An 18,251-nucleotide genomic window follows, 5' to 3' on the forward strand; every position below is an offset into this window, starting at 1 on the left:
TTTTATTCTTATCTTATATTTGCATTTTTATTCTTACTTTATATCTGCACATTTTATTCTTATCTTATATTTGCATTTTTATTTTCATACCATTCATCATTATTCTCGCGTTATGAATTTTCCGCTCTTATCTTATATTTCTATTCTTTATTCCTCTTCGATTTTTTTTTCACTCTTTATTCCTCTCCTATCTTTCCGTTCCTCGTACTCGTTTCACGCTCGCGAAATAGCATGCGAGTACACCGAAATTACCGTTGCAACAATGCAATCTAATATAATCTAATGAACGGTCTGTCTAACACGCTTCGCCGGGAGCGTGCGTACGCCCACAAAAAAGAAAAAAGAAAAAGAAGAACGGCGGCGAATCGTCGAAAATTAATAAACGGCTGTCGTAGAAACGGTCGATTAACGTCCGTCAAACGGACGGTTAATTAACGGGCCGTGTGACGCGGCTGTTGCACAGCGGTATGCCGAGTATATCCGATCAAACTGCAAATGTTATCGAACAACGCGCGAAAGATCACGGACGTTCGGGAGCTACGGAGATAGTTCGTCGTGTAATCGTGCGAAGACGGCCGCTGATCTTGAACCGGCAATAATTGTATGAAACGCAGGGGGACGCGGCGTGTACTCTGAACCGGGGGTCTCGTCTATCTCAGCGATTCGTAATTATTCGCCGACGGTCTCGCTCTCGAGGAGGGGGATTCTTATTCGACGCGGATATCGGGGCCGAACGATTTTTTTTCGCGATAATGCTAACGCTACTGACGACAGAGACACCGTACGAATAACACTCGCGCTTTCTCTCGCGAGCAAAAAAAAAAGAAAGAAAAGAGAAACTGACAACTAGACAGCGGATTTTTATGCATATTAAATATTGTCTGCGTCGATTGAACGATGTAGAAATTGGGTGGCCAGTTTCTTTAATCGTTTTAATTCACTGGAGATGATGTATTGACGTTCTAATAGGTCGAATATAAAGTATGGTGACTTTTTAATCGATTGGAAATAGTATGCCAGCATTTTAATAGATTTATTATAATATATTGACGTTTTAATGGATTGAAATTAATGCATTAAGATTCTAATTGATTGAGGATAATGCAGTGATATTTTAATAGCTAGAAATAATACATTAACATTTTAGTAGCTAGGAAATAAGACATTAGCAATTTAATGGCTAGAAAATATTACATTAACATTTTAATAGGCTAGGAATATAGTACATCAATATTTTAACAGCTACGAAATAATAATGCATTAACATTATAATATCTACGAAATAATAATGCATTAACATTATAATACCTACGAAATAATACATCAACATTTTAACAGCTAGGAAATAATAAATCAACAATTTTAATATACTTCACATTTCTCCACTATATTAAATTGCGTTCTCCACAGATGCATTTAATCTTGTAGGCATTCGAATGCATTCTCGCATACTTGACTTTCTATGCATCTAAAGCGAACCGTCGATTCAGGGTCTCGTGAAATATATTCGCGTAATTCGATACGTTGCTCCCGATGCACCGATCGAATGATTTTTTATAATTCGCAGCGATATCTGTTACGACGTAACTCGCTCGCGAATCCATGTGCACTGTGACTTTACGATAAGATACCTCGGCAATTCTGACGTAATCGGTGATTGCTCGATTGCACACGATTTAATAATCCATTATCTGATTAATAAAGTCTCGTGACCGTGGCCTCTACATTGTACGTGTAATCGTTATGAAATTAACATGGGAGAAATGAATTCATAAACTCTATCGATCCATAATAATCTGTATTGAATTTATAATATTAATCATACATAATTTATTAATCTATATTAAATTTATAATATTAATCATACATAATTTATTAATTTATATTATTAAATCCATAAACCCATCGCTCTTCAAGGTTAGCCAATTTTTATTATAACAGATAACACAAAGAGAATTGAATAATTAATACACAATTTATATAATTCATATCCTATAATTTTCTTCGGCACTGCATTTTAACGCTAATATTCATCACATATATTTCTGAAATATTTAACGTGTTACCACCCCGCTCGATGTTACGTCACCCCTCCCTGAAAGGTTCATACAGTGTCCATTGTTCTATCAATAGCGATTATTTCCTCAAAATCGACCTCGAACGAATCTCTCTCTCACCGTTCACAACGGCGAAAGAAAAACAAATTCCGCGGCTTAAACGACACGGTTAATGAGAATACCGTACGATTTATCGGCTTGCGGCGACACGGTGACGGACGAGGACCAATCAGCGTGCGGCGACACGGTGAGGGACGAGGACCAATCAGCGTCCCGCTTCCGGATGCCGGTCCTCTCTCGTTGAACACGGCTGTTCGTAGCGAACCGTTGTGTAAAATTAATCGGCGAATTATCGCGGATAGGGTCCGAATGTAAATCAGTTTTTTAGTTTGTTCGGTCGCGATAACGTCAGCGTACGGTTCGCGGAGAAATATCGTCGGCGAAAGTCGGAGAACCGAACGGTGCGGGGAGACTAATGGTGGGGGAAACTGGCGGAGGGGGAACGACGAATCCGGAAGGCGGAACGGTCGAGAGTTTGAAAATTCGAGGGTTCTGAAAGTCGAAAAGTCTGAACACCTGAAATCTCGTGCGAAGACGACACCTGCGTCCTCTCGTACGATCACTGTCATCGTTAATACTACAATTACCATTCTTATAATAATATTTTCAGACCGCGGCTTCTACGAATTTGTCGCAAAAACGAGCGACGGCAATTTAAAACAATGTGTTTTTTGCAGCGGATGTAAAGTAAATTGATCAGTAGTTGCGCGAGTCATATAAACGTCTTTTTATTTCTACGATAATTTATGATAATAATCTCCTTGGATCTTGTTCATATTACTATTTCTTCTTTATACTGTATTATATTGTCAATTAATGGTCCCCCGAGGCTCACAAAGAATACCATTACATTACCTTATAATATATTACTACATTTTGTAATACAGTATTATATCATTATCATTATTAATATTTCCCGTTGCAACAAAAGCCGAACACGCGTATAAATCTTCAAGCAGACAACACGGTATCGCTCGTTACCCTCGACAGTGGATTGTTGTACGCGTTGCGGGTAAAAATCACTCTATCGAAAATGATTTTTCCAACAGCATTTTAATTATTGTTGGATACTAACGAACCGCGACTCACTTTGTTCCGCGGCAGCAATTACAGCTGTCACGAGAACAGATTACCGGCCGCCAGGCATTCCAATAAATAACAGCGCGTGCATGGATAAATTGTTTCACAATTTCACCGAAATCTTCGTGTTTGTAACACTACGGAATTGTTTATTGACCGGGACCGTGTGATCGAGGTATCGTTTCTTCGCCGAGTTTCCTCCTATTATTGTTCATTATCGTAGTTTCTTTTATTTGTTTTTTTTTTTGTTGGTTTCGCGTTAAATGTCGCCGATTTAATCGGACCCAACGGCGACGGTATTCGGATGACGCGTGCTCGGTCTTTCCGCGGTTTCACGCGTAGCCTGGGCATCTCTGGGTACGGTGACGAAGGCGTCATCGGTTATTTAAATTAACGAGCGGCGCGATAAAGAATGGCACTCGTCCCGCCGCGGCTTGGGATTCGAGTATTTAATGCGCGACGTTTATTGATTGACACCGAAAAAAAATCTTATCTCTTCTTTATTGGCACGTCCGTCCGATATTATTGTGAACAGTCTTTTTTACCGTTTCTTGCGTCAGCTGCTAGTTGAATATCATTGTGTTCGCAGTTCGTTTGCCACTGGTTATTTCGTCGACGAGATTTTGTTAATAGACTGCGGATTTTTGTACGCCTATACGAAAAATATTGAAATATAGCTAGAAATATTCGAAACTGTGAAGATTAAAGGAAGAACTAAAATATAATAAATTATAAAGACCTGGGAATAGTAGAATAGAAAAGACCTACGAATAATCTAAAAATCTGTAAAATTAAATAAACATAATACAAGCAAAATACCATCCCCTTTGGCAAGTTTTAAGTTACCATTTTCAATTTCATTAATCAAGTCACAGATGTTATAGAAGTCTTTGCGATTAATTTTCGGTTAATATTTTCATTCGAGCTAATCGATCGATAGCTCGATACTGGTTACGTCAGTGATACCGAGATCGAATAGTGGAAAGCAAATATTATGGCGTTTCTATGAACTGACAGCGTAGGCCGTCTAATTACGTGTGGCCGGCTCGGTTGGGGATGGAAACGAAATGCAGCACGTTATAATTTCATCTCCGAAACAGCCGAATGTTAATGGTATCCGTTCTGAGAACCAGGAATGGGTTGTGTCCGACCGCGAGTAAAAGTTACGGGGCCTTTTTTTTCGACCGCGATATGAATTTCATCGGCGATTCGCGGTTCACGGACACGCGGGTGCACCTTGCACGGTGTGCACTTTCCCAACCTTCGTCGTCGAACGTACTTCGCGAGAGGCCGGTTTGTGATTACTGTTACGACACGGGGCACCTGGCATCATGGTAGTTTCGTTGGCACGTTAAACGGGCGCCGGTTTTCATGCAACACCCCAGACCTTACTCCCATTCTTCGTCATAAGTCACGATCGACGAGCCGCCAATGAAAAAGCAACGTTCTATTACAGAGTTACCATTATATTATATTAATCATTTTAGGATATTACACTATACGTTATAAATAATATATGTAATATTAATTATCATAGATTTCTATTGTATTAATTATTACAAAATATTATCTTCGTTACTCTAGCGCTAGTCTATACAATAAAACCAGTGTTCCGCTCTTTACATTCTATTTTCCCAATTATTTTAATTTTAATAATAATTCCTATTATTCAACTGGATCTAATGATCCTCTAGGTTTTTCATAAACGGTTAAACTCAGTTATAAAAATCCATTCTATATTTTTTTTTAATTTCTATTAACGTTTCAGTGTTGAACCTCGAAGAAGGGGTTTTCGATAACATCAAATAACTTTGCCATTTTGCATGATTTTTGCTCTGAACAGAATTAAAAAAAAAATCAAGCTAAAACTTACATTAACATTCTCTTAGAAAGGCTAAATTGTTTATTCGGCGTATTATATATGAAAACATATTCGTCGCGCTTTGCTCGTTTCTTAACGATGGTGACCTCCCTTAACTATACTTGTGTAACATTGTCTCTGTTATTGACTGACCCCTGGCTCTTACGAGCAGCGAGTCTAAAGGTTCTAGATAATATCGTTTAGTAATTTTATTAGTTTCGGTGTAATCTGTTCGAGACGGATGCGCGGCAAGGTCAAGAACGAGGCGACGCGACGCGACGGGACGCCGCGGAAAAGACAATGGTCGAATAAAAAAGATAATCTGCCGTCAGATTTTATTCGCTGTTTCGTCCTTTCTGTACTTTTCCCTTATTATTATATTTTAGTGTGTGGCAAATAATGAGTCACGCGCGAGTATCTCTTTATTGTTATGCAGCATTTATGCATTGCGTTTCTGTAGTATTTGGTATAGTAATTCGCTAGTGTTTCATTATTATTCGGTGTAGTATTTCACTAGTATTTCTCTACTATTTCTCTACTATTTCTCTAGCTTTTCTCTACTATTTAATATAGTATTGCAATACTATTTCTCTAGTATTTCTCTTCTATTTAATATAACATTTCACAAGTATCTCGCTAGTATTTCACTGCCAATTCGCTCCGTCTACACTACTACTACCATATACCCTCATTTCTACCAGTACAAATACGTTTTTATTTCGAAGCACGTGCCCCGTTTGAACAGAGCAGAAGAATCCAAAATACAACATGACTCAAGCCGCGAAGCGTTGATTTCGCTTTAGTTTGCCACGATGTATGTTTTAACATCGTAAAGTGAAGCGATAGAGATCATCTTACGTAAAACAAAATGTACCCTGAATTCTCTCTCTCCCTCTCTCTCTCTCTCATATGAGAAATCACGCATGATTTCTAAACAGATAATAACAACGCGTCGCTTGACTAGTTTACGAACTCTTTATTATCCAAACACGGTACTCATGTCAATATATCATTATTAAGCCGCGAAACTTTGCGCAAGAGAAAAATTATCCGCATCAATTGCAAGAGACGCGGGAGCCGTGCGCAATCTTCTTTCCCTCTTAAATCATTTTAATGCATTGTAATCGATGTTTCAACAATTTTCAGTTTCCTCTAATGTATTTACTATTCCGTATTTCACCTGTATATAATTCCGACAAAATTCGCGGTCTACTTATTTTTATCTGAAGAAATATTTATTCTATTATTTAGATTATTCTGATCAGTCAAACTAGATAGCAGAAAAATTTATAGCTTCAGAATTTATAAGCTACAGCAAGCTACAAAATTTATAGCTTCTCGTCGACAACATTTTTATCATATTTTATAAGAGCGTACGATATATCGAATACGATAAATACAGTAAATATAACTATGTACATTAGTAACGCTGATAGCGAACGTGAGAATTTTCTATAGATATATTATATAATATTATACTGTTGTATCCAAATAACCATTGTATAAACATAAAAATGTAACAAGGGTTTAATCAGATAACGGAAAGACGTACCGCCTCGAACAAAAAGATCGAGGAAAAATTCGAAAAATAAAGTCCACCCTACTATACTATAATCGAGACTGTCACGCGACCGATCCTCTTGCTCCATACAAGAATAATACAGCGCATATTTTCACGTTTTCCGTTGCAGAGCGTCGCGCGTTGCAATTATGCAAGAACTGTGATCGACCGAGGAAGGAAACAGTGAACCCCACGTGGCCGTGAAAGAGTAAGGAGGGAGGAGGAGTGGAACCGGCGCCTAGACATGCCTCTTCGAACGTGAATCACGGTCAGAAGGAAAACACCGTTTCCCCGTGAACCACACGGTCCCGTGAGCGCGCACCGCACCGTGCCGAGACGACGACCACAACCTCCCGTGTGATTTATCGCCAGGAAAAAAAAAAAAGAAAGAGGAAGATGACCGCCTCGCCGAACCACTGTTCACCGTCCCGGTCGTCGCTCAGCTGCTGCCAAGTGGATAACAACAGCCGCGACGACGTCCACGGCGTCGCGATCGTATCCAAAGAGAACTATTACCTGAAGGAGAAGCACTCGTTTCCGAAGAGGCCGGAAGTCGACCTGGCTTTCCACGATCTACGGTTTACGGTCACCGAGTGGACCATACGGAACCTCAAGCCGAGTAAGTGTTTACCTTGAACCTCTCTCTCTCTCTCTCTCTGTTCGCTTTTAATCGCATGCGCTCGCCTCGCGATGTTAGATGCAATCTCTCTCGTTTGCCGGCTCGACGGGAAAAATTTATTTTATTCCGTTCCGTTTATTCACTTATTCATGGGATACGGGTGAAAGGCACCTTGTTACGGAAGAAGGAATAAAAGAGAATTCGTGTAGCCGTTGCACGGGCACGATAAAGGAAAATTTTATACATATACCTCAGATCTCTTTCTTTTTATTTCCATTTTTATAACGGAGAGCTTTTTTATCTTTATATATGAATAAATGAGTATATAAAATAAAACAGTATATATATACCTCGCGCTCGAAATTCGTAATTTTTCAGTATCTTTCTATCCTGTGCTTTTTTCTTACTTCGTATTATATTTATTTGTAAAAAATTATTATTATTTGTTAGATATAAAAGAGAAGAGAGGAAATATTGTGAATTTCAAGCATCAGTTGTTAACGTGAACGAACGGAAGACAAATCGTGGCACGCGTCAGTTTGCAGTGGTTCACGGTTTACTTCGATCATTTCGCGTGTTTATATTCGTGATTCTCATGGTGCTGCATGGTTTTTTATACATCGCTTAACGCTAAGGTCAAACATAACACGTCTTACGGTTATAAAAATTCTGCGAACACCTCGATGAAGAATTATTAAATAGAGTACATTACCGCAGCAACTGTGTTAATGAAAACTGTGCAGAATAAAATAGGTAAATCTGATCTTTTTAATTGCATAGTTTAGACCAGTTAATATTACTGTTTGGTGAATATAGTGTAGTAGTTTCTTTCACTGCGATCTCTTTAAGGTTTTAGCTAGCGTTCATTTTCTTAGGTTGTTAGAGTGATCATCTTTTTACAAGAAAAGTGCAAGTCGTTCGAGTCATCGATTTAATCGAAACTTTGCGTATTTATAGATTTAGTTGTTCGCTTTAAGAAAATTCTATAGGCCCAAATATTTAGTGTTTGAGACATTTATGACTCGAGTTCTATTACTGTTTTAAATACGAAATTAATTCGAGTGATCACCAAATATCATTGTAAATTAACCCCTTGCACTATGATTCCTTTCATAGTTAACAGGACTAGACAATACTCATTTCTAGTATTATCTTTACTTACTTTCGTTTCTGTACTTTGATGACAAAAGAATTAAATTCGGTTTCGATTTGAAATAAATTAATAATATTTATATTCAGTAGATCATTACTTGAAATCTTTACCACGTGTCTGACTCGTTATTATAGTGCAACGGGTTAATAGCAACCTATAGAAGGGCTTGCACTTTTACTAGACCCTCGCCGTGCTCACCCCCATAAACCGATACACAGTGCTCACCCCAATTAAAACGCTACACAGTGCTCGCCCCCATAAACGAATCCACAGTGCTCACCCTAATAAATCGATACACAGTGCTCGTTCAATTGCTCTTAAAATCAGTGCTCGCGGCGCTCTACATTTGCGCAGTGATAATTCTAATGAATTTTTTTCACCGATCATCAAGAACAGATCAGCCTCGCCATCGTTCGCCGATTAATTTGCATCGAAATTGGTGGCAGATCGCTCGTTAGCCATCTGAACTGGATCGCACGCGGAAGCTGTAGTTCGACGCCGAGCGATCCGCGGCGAGATTACGCGACGGTTTTCCCCTCGAGAAAGCGGAAATTTCGAAAAGTTACGTCGGTCCAGCGATAGGTCAGTTCTCTCGGCCGGCGATCCGGGGACCGGCCGCCGTTCCGTCGTTCCCTCGCGGACTCTCCGCCGTATTAAATGTCACCGGTGACGTCAGGTGAAAGCGGATGGAAGTGGTCCTGCGAGCCGCCGATGAAAGTTTTAAACGGGAGAAAGCGGTCGAGCGTTCTCAGAGGAGAGGCCTCCTTCTCTTCGTTAGAAAACCGATGAATCAAACGGAGTCGCGGCGAACGAGCCACGCGTTTCGACATCGCCGCCGCGAAACTTCGCGCAGGATTTATCGGGTCTGAAATTGTTGCTTCTGTCCGATGACGAGTGCTTCTTACAGAATTCTAGATACCCGTTAAAATAACGCGAAATGGTTGATTTATTCGTTTACTATTACTCAGATGGCGAAGATAGATTCATGGCTCATCTCTTCCGTACAGTATGGTCCGTAAAAGTGATCTTACAGCTTCTAAAACGCAACAGTCTTTTTAAAAATAGAACCGAGGAATTATTTTTTTAGATTCCAGAGAGATCAGTTTACTAAACAAAGCCGAACACGTTTCGCGTATCCAGTCCGATCGATCAATTGGTACCGAAGGCCTGTAATCAGCATCCGGTTAGCATGCAGATTCGTCACACGTGTCCGTGTCCATCGATCGTATGCATGAACTTTTTCTTGACTTCTGACCGAACGATCACGCGCTCATCACGCTTATCAAGGTTTCTCCTGCGTTTTAATCGACAAATACCAACATGTTTTAATCGCGCATTAGACACAATTTATTTAATGACCGTGCAAGAAGCATTTTTCCAAGGCGAAACGCTTCGGGAACAGCTGCGGCGCCGTATACGGCGCAACATTTACACAACATCTATATTTCCCTTTTTTCTCTCTCTCTTCTTAAACGATAACAGAACGATCGTAAAAGTATCATAACAAGCCGTCGAAGCATAAAGATACCGAGTGTATCTCGGCGCTCGGTGGTGGCTTCTCCCCGCCGATAGGCTACAAGGCAAGGTACTTTGCCTCTCATATTTTATTCAAACGCCGATGTTACGCGCCGCTTACTCACGGCCTAAATATGTATTACACGCGAGCGTGCGGCGGCGAGATGAGCCGCGCGAGTTTTGTCGCTTATCCGGTAACGCTTCTGTACGGTTTTACAGGTGTTTCAATAGACGACGTTTCGTAACAGAGAATCGTTTCTCCTTTGTCCAGCGTCGCTTCGAGGGATTTTTTTTTCTGCCTCGCGAAGTCTCCGAATTTCCGAAATTGCCGGTTCTAGGACACGAAAGTCTGAAATTTGAAAAATAATCGGGGGTCTGCGGCTTTGAAAATTCGAAGCTTGGACAAATTTATTTATTCATGAAAATTAATTATTAAGGTATTAAAAGCTTTCGATAGTTCAACTGGATCAGTAGATTCAATGATCATCGCGCTTTCGATCGTCGTTGTCATCGTCGCTGCCGAGAAGTCGGCGCAGCTATTCGCCGCTTATATTTTATTCAAACGCGAGCGTCGCGCCTCGCTCGTTCCGAACAAAGATTATTCGTCGCGATATTTGAGACGCGCGGAGATAAATCGCGAGGTTTTATCGTACCCGGTGTGTGCACCGAGCGTTCCGTGCATTTCGATGGGAGCGTGTCCGACGCGCGTGCAACGGGCTGGCGATGCGTCCCGCGGAAAGTTCAGTCGATCGCATCCGTTCGCAGCCGAGGTTTTCTTGTATTATTCATGCATCGACAAAGGAGAGGTATACGTCACCGGCTACGTCGACGGCTGTGTGACTCGACGAGAAAGGCAATAATAGACGACCGCGGTCGAGTGCGTCGGTTCCCTCGAAAAATCGCAGATATAATTCAGTACCGAACATTTCAACACAAAAAGATGTTACTCGGAGACATTTGCAAATAGTGTCATTTGGGTGATGCAAGTGTGACGCGCATCGTTTAATATAGAAGACAAAAGCATTAATCACCATATTCCATTGTTCCATTTCTGCGTTCTTTGTGTGTCTCTGGAGACATATATATATGTGATAAAATATTTATATTTATATAGAATTTTTTTTTATATTTACATTTATATAGATTTCTTTTTTATATTTACATTTACATAGATTTCTATTTTATATTTATATTTCTGTAAATTTATTTTTTACACCTCTATTTATATAGATTCTTTTTTTATACCTACATTTTTATTTACGTTTATGTCGATTTTACTTTCCTTTATTTTCTTCGGCATGGATTAGTGCAAAATTTGGCGACACTAACGTTTTACTCGAAAATCAGGTGACGATAGAACCAAGTTATCGCTTATTAATGATTTATAGACGTCACTGGATAACGAGCGCGTTTTCTGTTTACGCTAATAGCGATACCGTGGGTTCGCGTAACGCGGCCGATGCGTGGCAAAATCGGATTTCGTATCGTACGATGATCGGGTGCCGGCGGATCGCACAAAATGCGTGGCGTTGTCGTCACGCGCGGGCCTCGTGTCGTCACGTATTTATCGACCTCCAAACGGAAGCGGAATAACATTATTTCCAAACGCGGGGCGGACGGTCGCACACGGTGTCCGACTAAGATACGTGTAGTAGTTTTTCGTATTTCCTAGATTTGTTATTTGGAACTACACAGCTTGGAGAAACACGCTTTTTGGTTAATTTAAGGGTCTTACACAAGTATTCTTTTTGCTTAGAATTCAACTCTGATTGGTAAAATTTTAGCTTGCAATTTATTGGGGTGAAAATTTATTATCAAGCTGAAAATCTGCCGTCTTTCTAACTCTATTAATTTTAGTATTATTAGTTATTTTACAGTTATTATTATAAGTATTAATTTTATAATTTTATAATCATCGAAACGATAGAACTAATTTTATTGAAAATTGTTAGCCCTAGGACGACCCTCTTTCATATAATTTCGTCATAAGTAGTATTGCAGGGTTGCGGGTGACTCAGAATAATAATATTATTTACTATTTTCAAAATATAAAATTGTAGTATTTAATTAGCTATTTAATATTAATTTTAGTATCTATTTACACGTTCGCAGACAATTGAAAAATGTTGTATGGTCGCCAGCTATTTCACGGGGTCGTCCTAAGGTTAAATACTACTATACTAGGCACATACTATTATAAAAATCGTAAAGAATTTAAAGAAATTCTGTCGTGTAATTCTTACGAGACAATTGTTATGGTTAGTCGTTTTTCGACCTCGTTTCAACTGTGGATTCCGTGACCGAGGCGTTCACTATGTAGACAAGACGACCCAGTGTTACGATTACATATCCGAGATCAAGGTAGAGCGAGCGGAAATAGAAATTAGGTTATCTTATCAATGAAAAAATAAGTCCTTGATATACCGTTCCTCGTAAACTGGTTCTAATGCAAAGTTGCGAGGTCGATCACCCAATGATTGAAACCAATTCGCAATTTGCAGCAATAGACGACTGCGGATTTTCTTAAACTGTAGTCTTGCATATTGTTACAAATGTTATATTGTATTATATTCTGTTATAGCACAGCATAACCTAGCACAACATAACCTAGCACAGCATAACCTAGCATAGCATAGCTTAGCTTAACTTAGCTTAGTATAACATAGCATAGCTTAGTATAGCATAGTATACAGTAAAGTATAGTACTATATTCTGTTCTGTCGATCACATCTTCAAAGATCAAAGTATGACCGCAGGTAGTGTCCAGAAAAGGTGCACCACTCTACACCATCCTCTATCCACCCTCTCATCCTACTTTTCCTCTTACAACAACAAAACTCAACTTCGCCTAGTCTGCTTACGATTTCGCAAAGCTCTCTCAACGGGGGGATTACTTCTCGCTAATCCGGTGAAAGAATGCGACGACGACGTGTTGACAAGTCGGCCGACGCGATGCATGACAAACGATCAATTGAATCGGCGGGACGTGTCGTGATTCTTTCCGCGTGACCCGTATACCGGTCAGTCGTAGGTGGCCCGAATTATCAGCCGCGACGGTATTCCTCAGCCAAGGATAGCGAGGCGGAGCAGCACCGAATACTAAACGCGCCGGTGTTCGGAGCTGTTGACCCACGGCGGAAACGTAAGCGTGTTTCGCGAGAGTCAGATATTTTTATGTCACTCTCACTTGGGGACGTCGTCGACTGCGAACAGGTAGAAACATTTGTTGGCACCGTTGCGCGTCCGTCCATAAATATCTTATCTGTCGGAGCTTAATTGCCCGGTTTAATTCGTCGCGAGCCTGGCGAATCCGACTCGCGATTTCGAATGGTAACCCGTTGAGTATAAATGTTACTTTGTCTTTTCCAAACCGAAATAGAAATCTGTTCTCTTGTTATCAATATTTCAGTAATAAAATCAGCGCAGGTATAAAGCTCGTTTTTCCTCCCCTAAACATTTATTAGAATTGAAGAAACCATTTAAGCGCTGCAAGGGCACGAGGACGAATTAATCTCGAGCCTCTTTTTTGTATCATTTAACTCTAAAGCCTCGAGTCTTCTGCTCGTCCTCTTACTTTTTTCACGATGTTTCAATCTTCTTCCAGGTATTCCCCGTCTTCCTCCGTCATGTTTTTACTATTTTCTGTTTATTTAGTCTATTAGGCTTTACAATTTGTCCGTAGGCGTATTACTTCATTTAATTACGTAAAGGTTATTACAGTCCATCGAGATTTATCATATTAATTCAAGGCTTTACGGTTTTCGGACTTTTTTATTTAACTTCTTACCGAGCGATTCCAAAAGCTCTGTATATATTTTTCAAGGTTGCCGTATTTATTCGGCAAATATATAATAAATAAATAAGTAAATGTTCATTGAATCGTCTCTGTATTTTTCTTGAATTATTCTTACGATTTTTTCGTTTTCTCAATGTTTTCTCATTGAAATGAAATGTACATAACCGAAAATCGTGTTCATGAAACAAAATGTTGCCATTGCGTCCTCCCTTGTTTTTCTTTTCAATTTACGGAAAAGAGCGACAAACCCGCCGCGGTAATGTTATCGAGGGTCGCGCGCGATAATGCCGGTCCTTTGAATTTCGCGTGTTACGCGATCGTTACAACAGCCAGATAGCCGGCTATCGTTCGGTTTCATAACCATCTGCGTGTCATTTGATTTGATTATCGATTCTGGTAGCCGGACTGTACATGAACGCGACTATATGTGAACTTCTTCAAAGCCGATTTATACCGAGGCAAATCTTCATTTGACCCACCATACTCGAATCGTTGCAATTAATTATTAATAATTTAGAAACAATACAGTTTATTTATAGTCTCTTTAAATGTAATCGTTCGCAAACAATTTTCATTATTTCGTCGCCGATATTTTGTAAAAAGAACCGGCGATAATTTCACGAAATATTATAACTCAGAGTCCGAGAAGCTTCTTCTTAAACGAATCGTTGGCAGAGGATTCAAATCTTATTTCGATAGCAGAGGATTCAAATTTTATTTCGATTTAATAGAAACGATTGGCAGCTATGTTTATTAAATTATGTACGAAACGTTCGTCGCAAGCTTGACTCGTTATTACAGTGAAAATACAATTTTCTATTTCGCTACCTTCCGACTCCCGTCGTCCGCCCGGCAACCGAACCGACCGTGGGAAAGCGGAGAACCGCACGAAAATACCCACGGGCTTCCGATAGCGGATGCACAATGCCAGTCGGCGTAGCATTACACAAGACTAATGCCATCCTTCGCGTCTCGGTTCCCATGTTATTATAGCGTCCACCGTTTCCATTCCGCCGATTCACAGGATTTAATCCGTCCCCCCTTGACATTGATAGGCCTCGTTTAGGCGAACGAATACTCTGACGAGTATCTCTAAACCAGTTGCCGAAAACGGTTCTCTCTCGGTTCTTCCAGCTTTTAACGGACCGACGCAATAAAAATCGAACCGGAGACGATGCATTTTTTCAACGAACCCTCATTTTCCTCGTCATTTCCAGGTAAAAAATCCTTGTCGACACGAATTCTTTTCGGACGTACTAATACCGAGATGCGCTACTGTTAATTTATGGCAAAAGGAACACACGTCCTCTTGCATTCTATAATGTCATAAACTCATAAAGGATTGATAACTTTTAATAAGCGTCGGTAGCGTTGATGTCTTTTATGATAGAATTTTTTATTTTTTATTTGTTGATGGAAGCCCCTTTTCCTTGAAGGTTGTCGTATAATAATGTTTAAAACAGTGGTATTTAATATGTGGTATTTGCTTATTATCCTTGTGGTATTTATTTAATACTCGTATGGTATTTACTCAATATATGATATATAAATATTTACCTTAATGTCAAGGTTATATTTTCGTCGTTGTTTTCATAAAAGGCTATATTTTGTACACCGCAAGATGAAATTCAAATCGGCAAAGGATGAAAAAGTAATGCGTTTTTGCCACTTTCTTGCTAAACAGTTCCACTAAAAAATAAAGAAACCTCGAAATTATAAAACGGACTAAACACCTTACGTTCCAGGGTCGAATAAACGACTGTTGCACTAGTAACAATAAACAAACTCTTTTATAGACTCTTAACTCAATTATTACAGTAATTAGAACATTTTCAATCGCAATAAATTCGTAGAAGAAATTCATATTCGTTCCGTGTTTGCATTAACTCGAGCCTAATTTGTCAAAGTACGTCGAAGCGGTAATTCGCGGACAAGAAAATTAAGACAGGTACGATAATTGGGACCACCCACCGTACACGCTAACGTTCCGACGAGGTGTAACCGATTACGACTTAAACAAGAAAAAAAAGAACACAGTGTCCGACTCGAGGAAAAAAACCGTTGTCAATACTGGCACGGGAACGGGCCGATAATTGCAATCTATCGACGATGACTAATGCCCATGCTACTACACGTACATCGGCTAATGATTGCGCATCATTATCGTATCCGCTCGCTTTTTTTTTTATTCGTCGCGGTCCCGAGCTTGCGCGCCGCGAGTGAGATCATCGGGGCGCAGATTCATCGGTCAGCAACTCTTTCGCGACCGTTCGACATTATTTTTTTTTCTTTTCCGCCGCGTCACGATAATTGCAAACACGAAATACTGGTGAAATATCGTGTCGCCTATATCGGTCGGTTATGCAACGGCAACTTTGTTGCTCGTAAATTACGATTGCTGGCCGCGGTTCGGGCCGTGTAATGCGAGCGATCATCGGTACGCAAAACACTCGACCGTGGCCTGCGATATTTTTTTTCTCGAACCATCCTCTGACCCGAACGGTTGTGCGACTTCGTCGAATTTCGCTGACTCGTCGAACAAACGACGACGGCTCGAAACGCTGCGCAGTTTTCTGCCTTCTTAGTGTCTCGTTATTTTTTCTTTTTAAACCACTCGAAGATATGCTTCCGTTCGAAAATTGGTCGATAATCCGAAATGCTTTGAAAGCTACCTTACAAAGGTGAATTATTAATATTTATAATAATCTATATTATATTATATATAATATTAATATTATATTTATAATTACATATATTATATTTATAATGATATATGTTATATTATTGATAATATTAATATTATTAATACAATAAAATGCTATCATTGCCGCGAGCATTTATTGATATCATGTATCCGCGATTATGCTATCTTTGCATAGGCGTTAACGCTATTCTAATTACAGTTCGATCCTTTTTTTCTCGTTGCAGCGTACAAGGAAATCCTCCATGGAGTCAACGGGGAATTCAAGGCTGGCGAACTGGTCGCCATTATGGGACCCTCCGGCGCCGGAAAGTCAACTTTGTTGAACGTATTGGCCGGCTACACGTAAGTCGACTCTGCTCAATGTGTAAACCTAACTCCCCCCTCGGCGTAATGGCTTTCCGCGATCGCCGCCGGCATTTGTCTTCTTATTTCCGGCCCCTAATTCTTGCCGTTTACAGCCGTATAAATTGAAAGACGTTCCCAGTTTAATATTTAAATTGTCGGTGTTTAAGCTTCGCTTCGAAGAAATTGAACAAGGAAATTCCCACTTCTTACGAAGCCCACGGCGATCCCTGAAAACAATTGAGCAAATAAAATTATCCTCGCGTTTGACTATAAGAAACGCAAATTAAATGGCAATGTTTCTCCTCTGCCAATAATTGCAATAAGTCGGAGGTAATGTAACATTATCCTCGCATTATTCTAATTGCTTCGCAACATTGTATTTCACTTATTCGTTTCGGTCGTAACTGCGTCTGCAATCTGATAATCGGTTCCGCAATTATGACAGAAATAGGTAGATGAATTATGAGACAGGAAGCTGTCGGGGAAAATATAAGTAGCTTGTTACACGATTTCCAATTCGTTCGAACTATTACGACGATAGAAATACGCCTTTATTTAGCTATTCCGTTTTATCGTCGATAGAGGCTGATTTTTATTTCGCTCAGAGCTTCGCGGTACAACGATTATATACCGTGTTAGCGTGTTACTTAATCTCTGATTCGAATTTTTCCTAAGCGAGTCGATCGAATTGTCTCGCCACGATTTTCTCGTGACTAATCCTCAACGCGGCTCCGATTAATCGATCGAGTCATTGTATAATAGAGTGATGTCCTCGTACTTAACCTTCGAATCGCAGGCATGGCACGAGCTAATCGAACCACTGTGTACCACCGATGTCCTTGTCGCCCGGCTCCGTTCTCTGCTCCGCGCCTTTGAATTCTTAACACCGAGTCCTAAGTGAATCGCGGTGGACGTTCTACAACCACGTCCTTGCATTCGAGTGAAGGGACCCCCGCGCGTCTAGTCGCGCTTCTACATGTAAACTTGTTCTCGGTGTAATGTATTAACCCTTGCCACGTGGCGGACTGTTTTATATTCCTAGCTGCAGCTCGGAAATGAGGTGAAATAAAATCACTGGATAAATAAAATAAAATAGAATAAAAATTATTGTGCTGGTGTGAGATTTTATGGGAATTAATTATTAAAGGACTTTGTATTGTTCTAAGTATCTCACTTTGATTATGAGAATTAAAAAGATATAGTTAAAAATAAATGTGAATATACGCTGCCGAAAAAAATTATATCGTAGGAAAATCTTGGATAAGAACTGGCCAACTTTGACCGACGATAGCTTCGCGAAAAATTATCGTAGAACGATGGCCTTTATCTCGAGTCGAAGCTTGAAATTTCTAGTTTAAAACGGTATTTCTCAATTTTAAGTTAAGCAAAACCGACCGGCAACGTTAGAATGACGAGATTGTGTAGAATGTAAAAATACTATCTTAAAGTAGAGATTTCAAGCTTTAATTTAAAAAAAAATCGTCATTATTCTACGACGAT

The 18,251-nt window shown here is 39.8% G+C and overlaps 1 protein-coding gene across 3 annotated transcripts in view; it reads left to right on the plus strand.

Moving 5' to 3' along the window:
- The window catches only part of LOC144472213 (ATP-binding cassette sub-family G member 1), a 43,308-nt gene that overhangs the window by 8,529 nt on the left and 16,528 nt on the right, over positions 1 to 18,251 (plus strand). For all 3 annotated transcript variants that reach the window (XM_078185110.1, XM_078185111.1, XM_078185112.1), the window contains exons 2-3: positions 6,750 to 7,238; positions 16,631 to 16,748. In XM_078185110.1, coding sequence (XP_078041236.1) covers positions 7,016 to 7,238; positions 16,631 to 16,748 — 341 coding nt within the window. In that variant the 5' untranslated portion in view covers positions 6,750 to 7,015. The remainder of the gene's footprint in view (positions 1 to 6,749; positions 7,239 to 16,630; positions 16,749 to 18,251) is intronic.

Source organism: Augochlora pura, chromosome 7, assembly GCF_028453695.1.
Source record: "Augochlora pura isolate Apur16 chromosome 7, APUR_v2.2.1, whole genome shotgun sequence".
NCBI lineage: Eukaryota > Metazoa > Arthropoda > Insecta > Hymenoptera > Halictidae > Augochlora > Augochlora pura.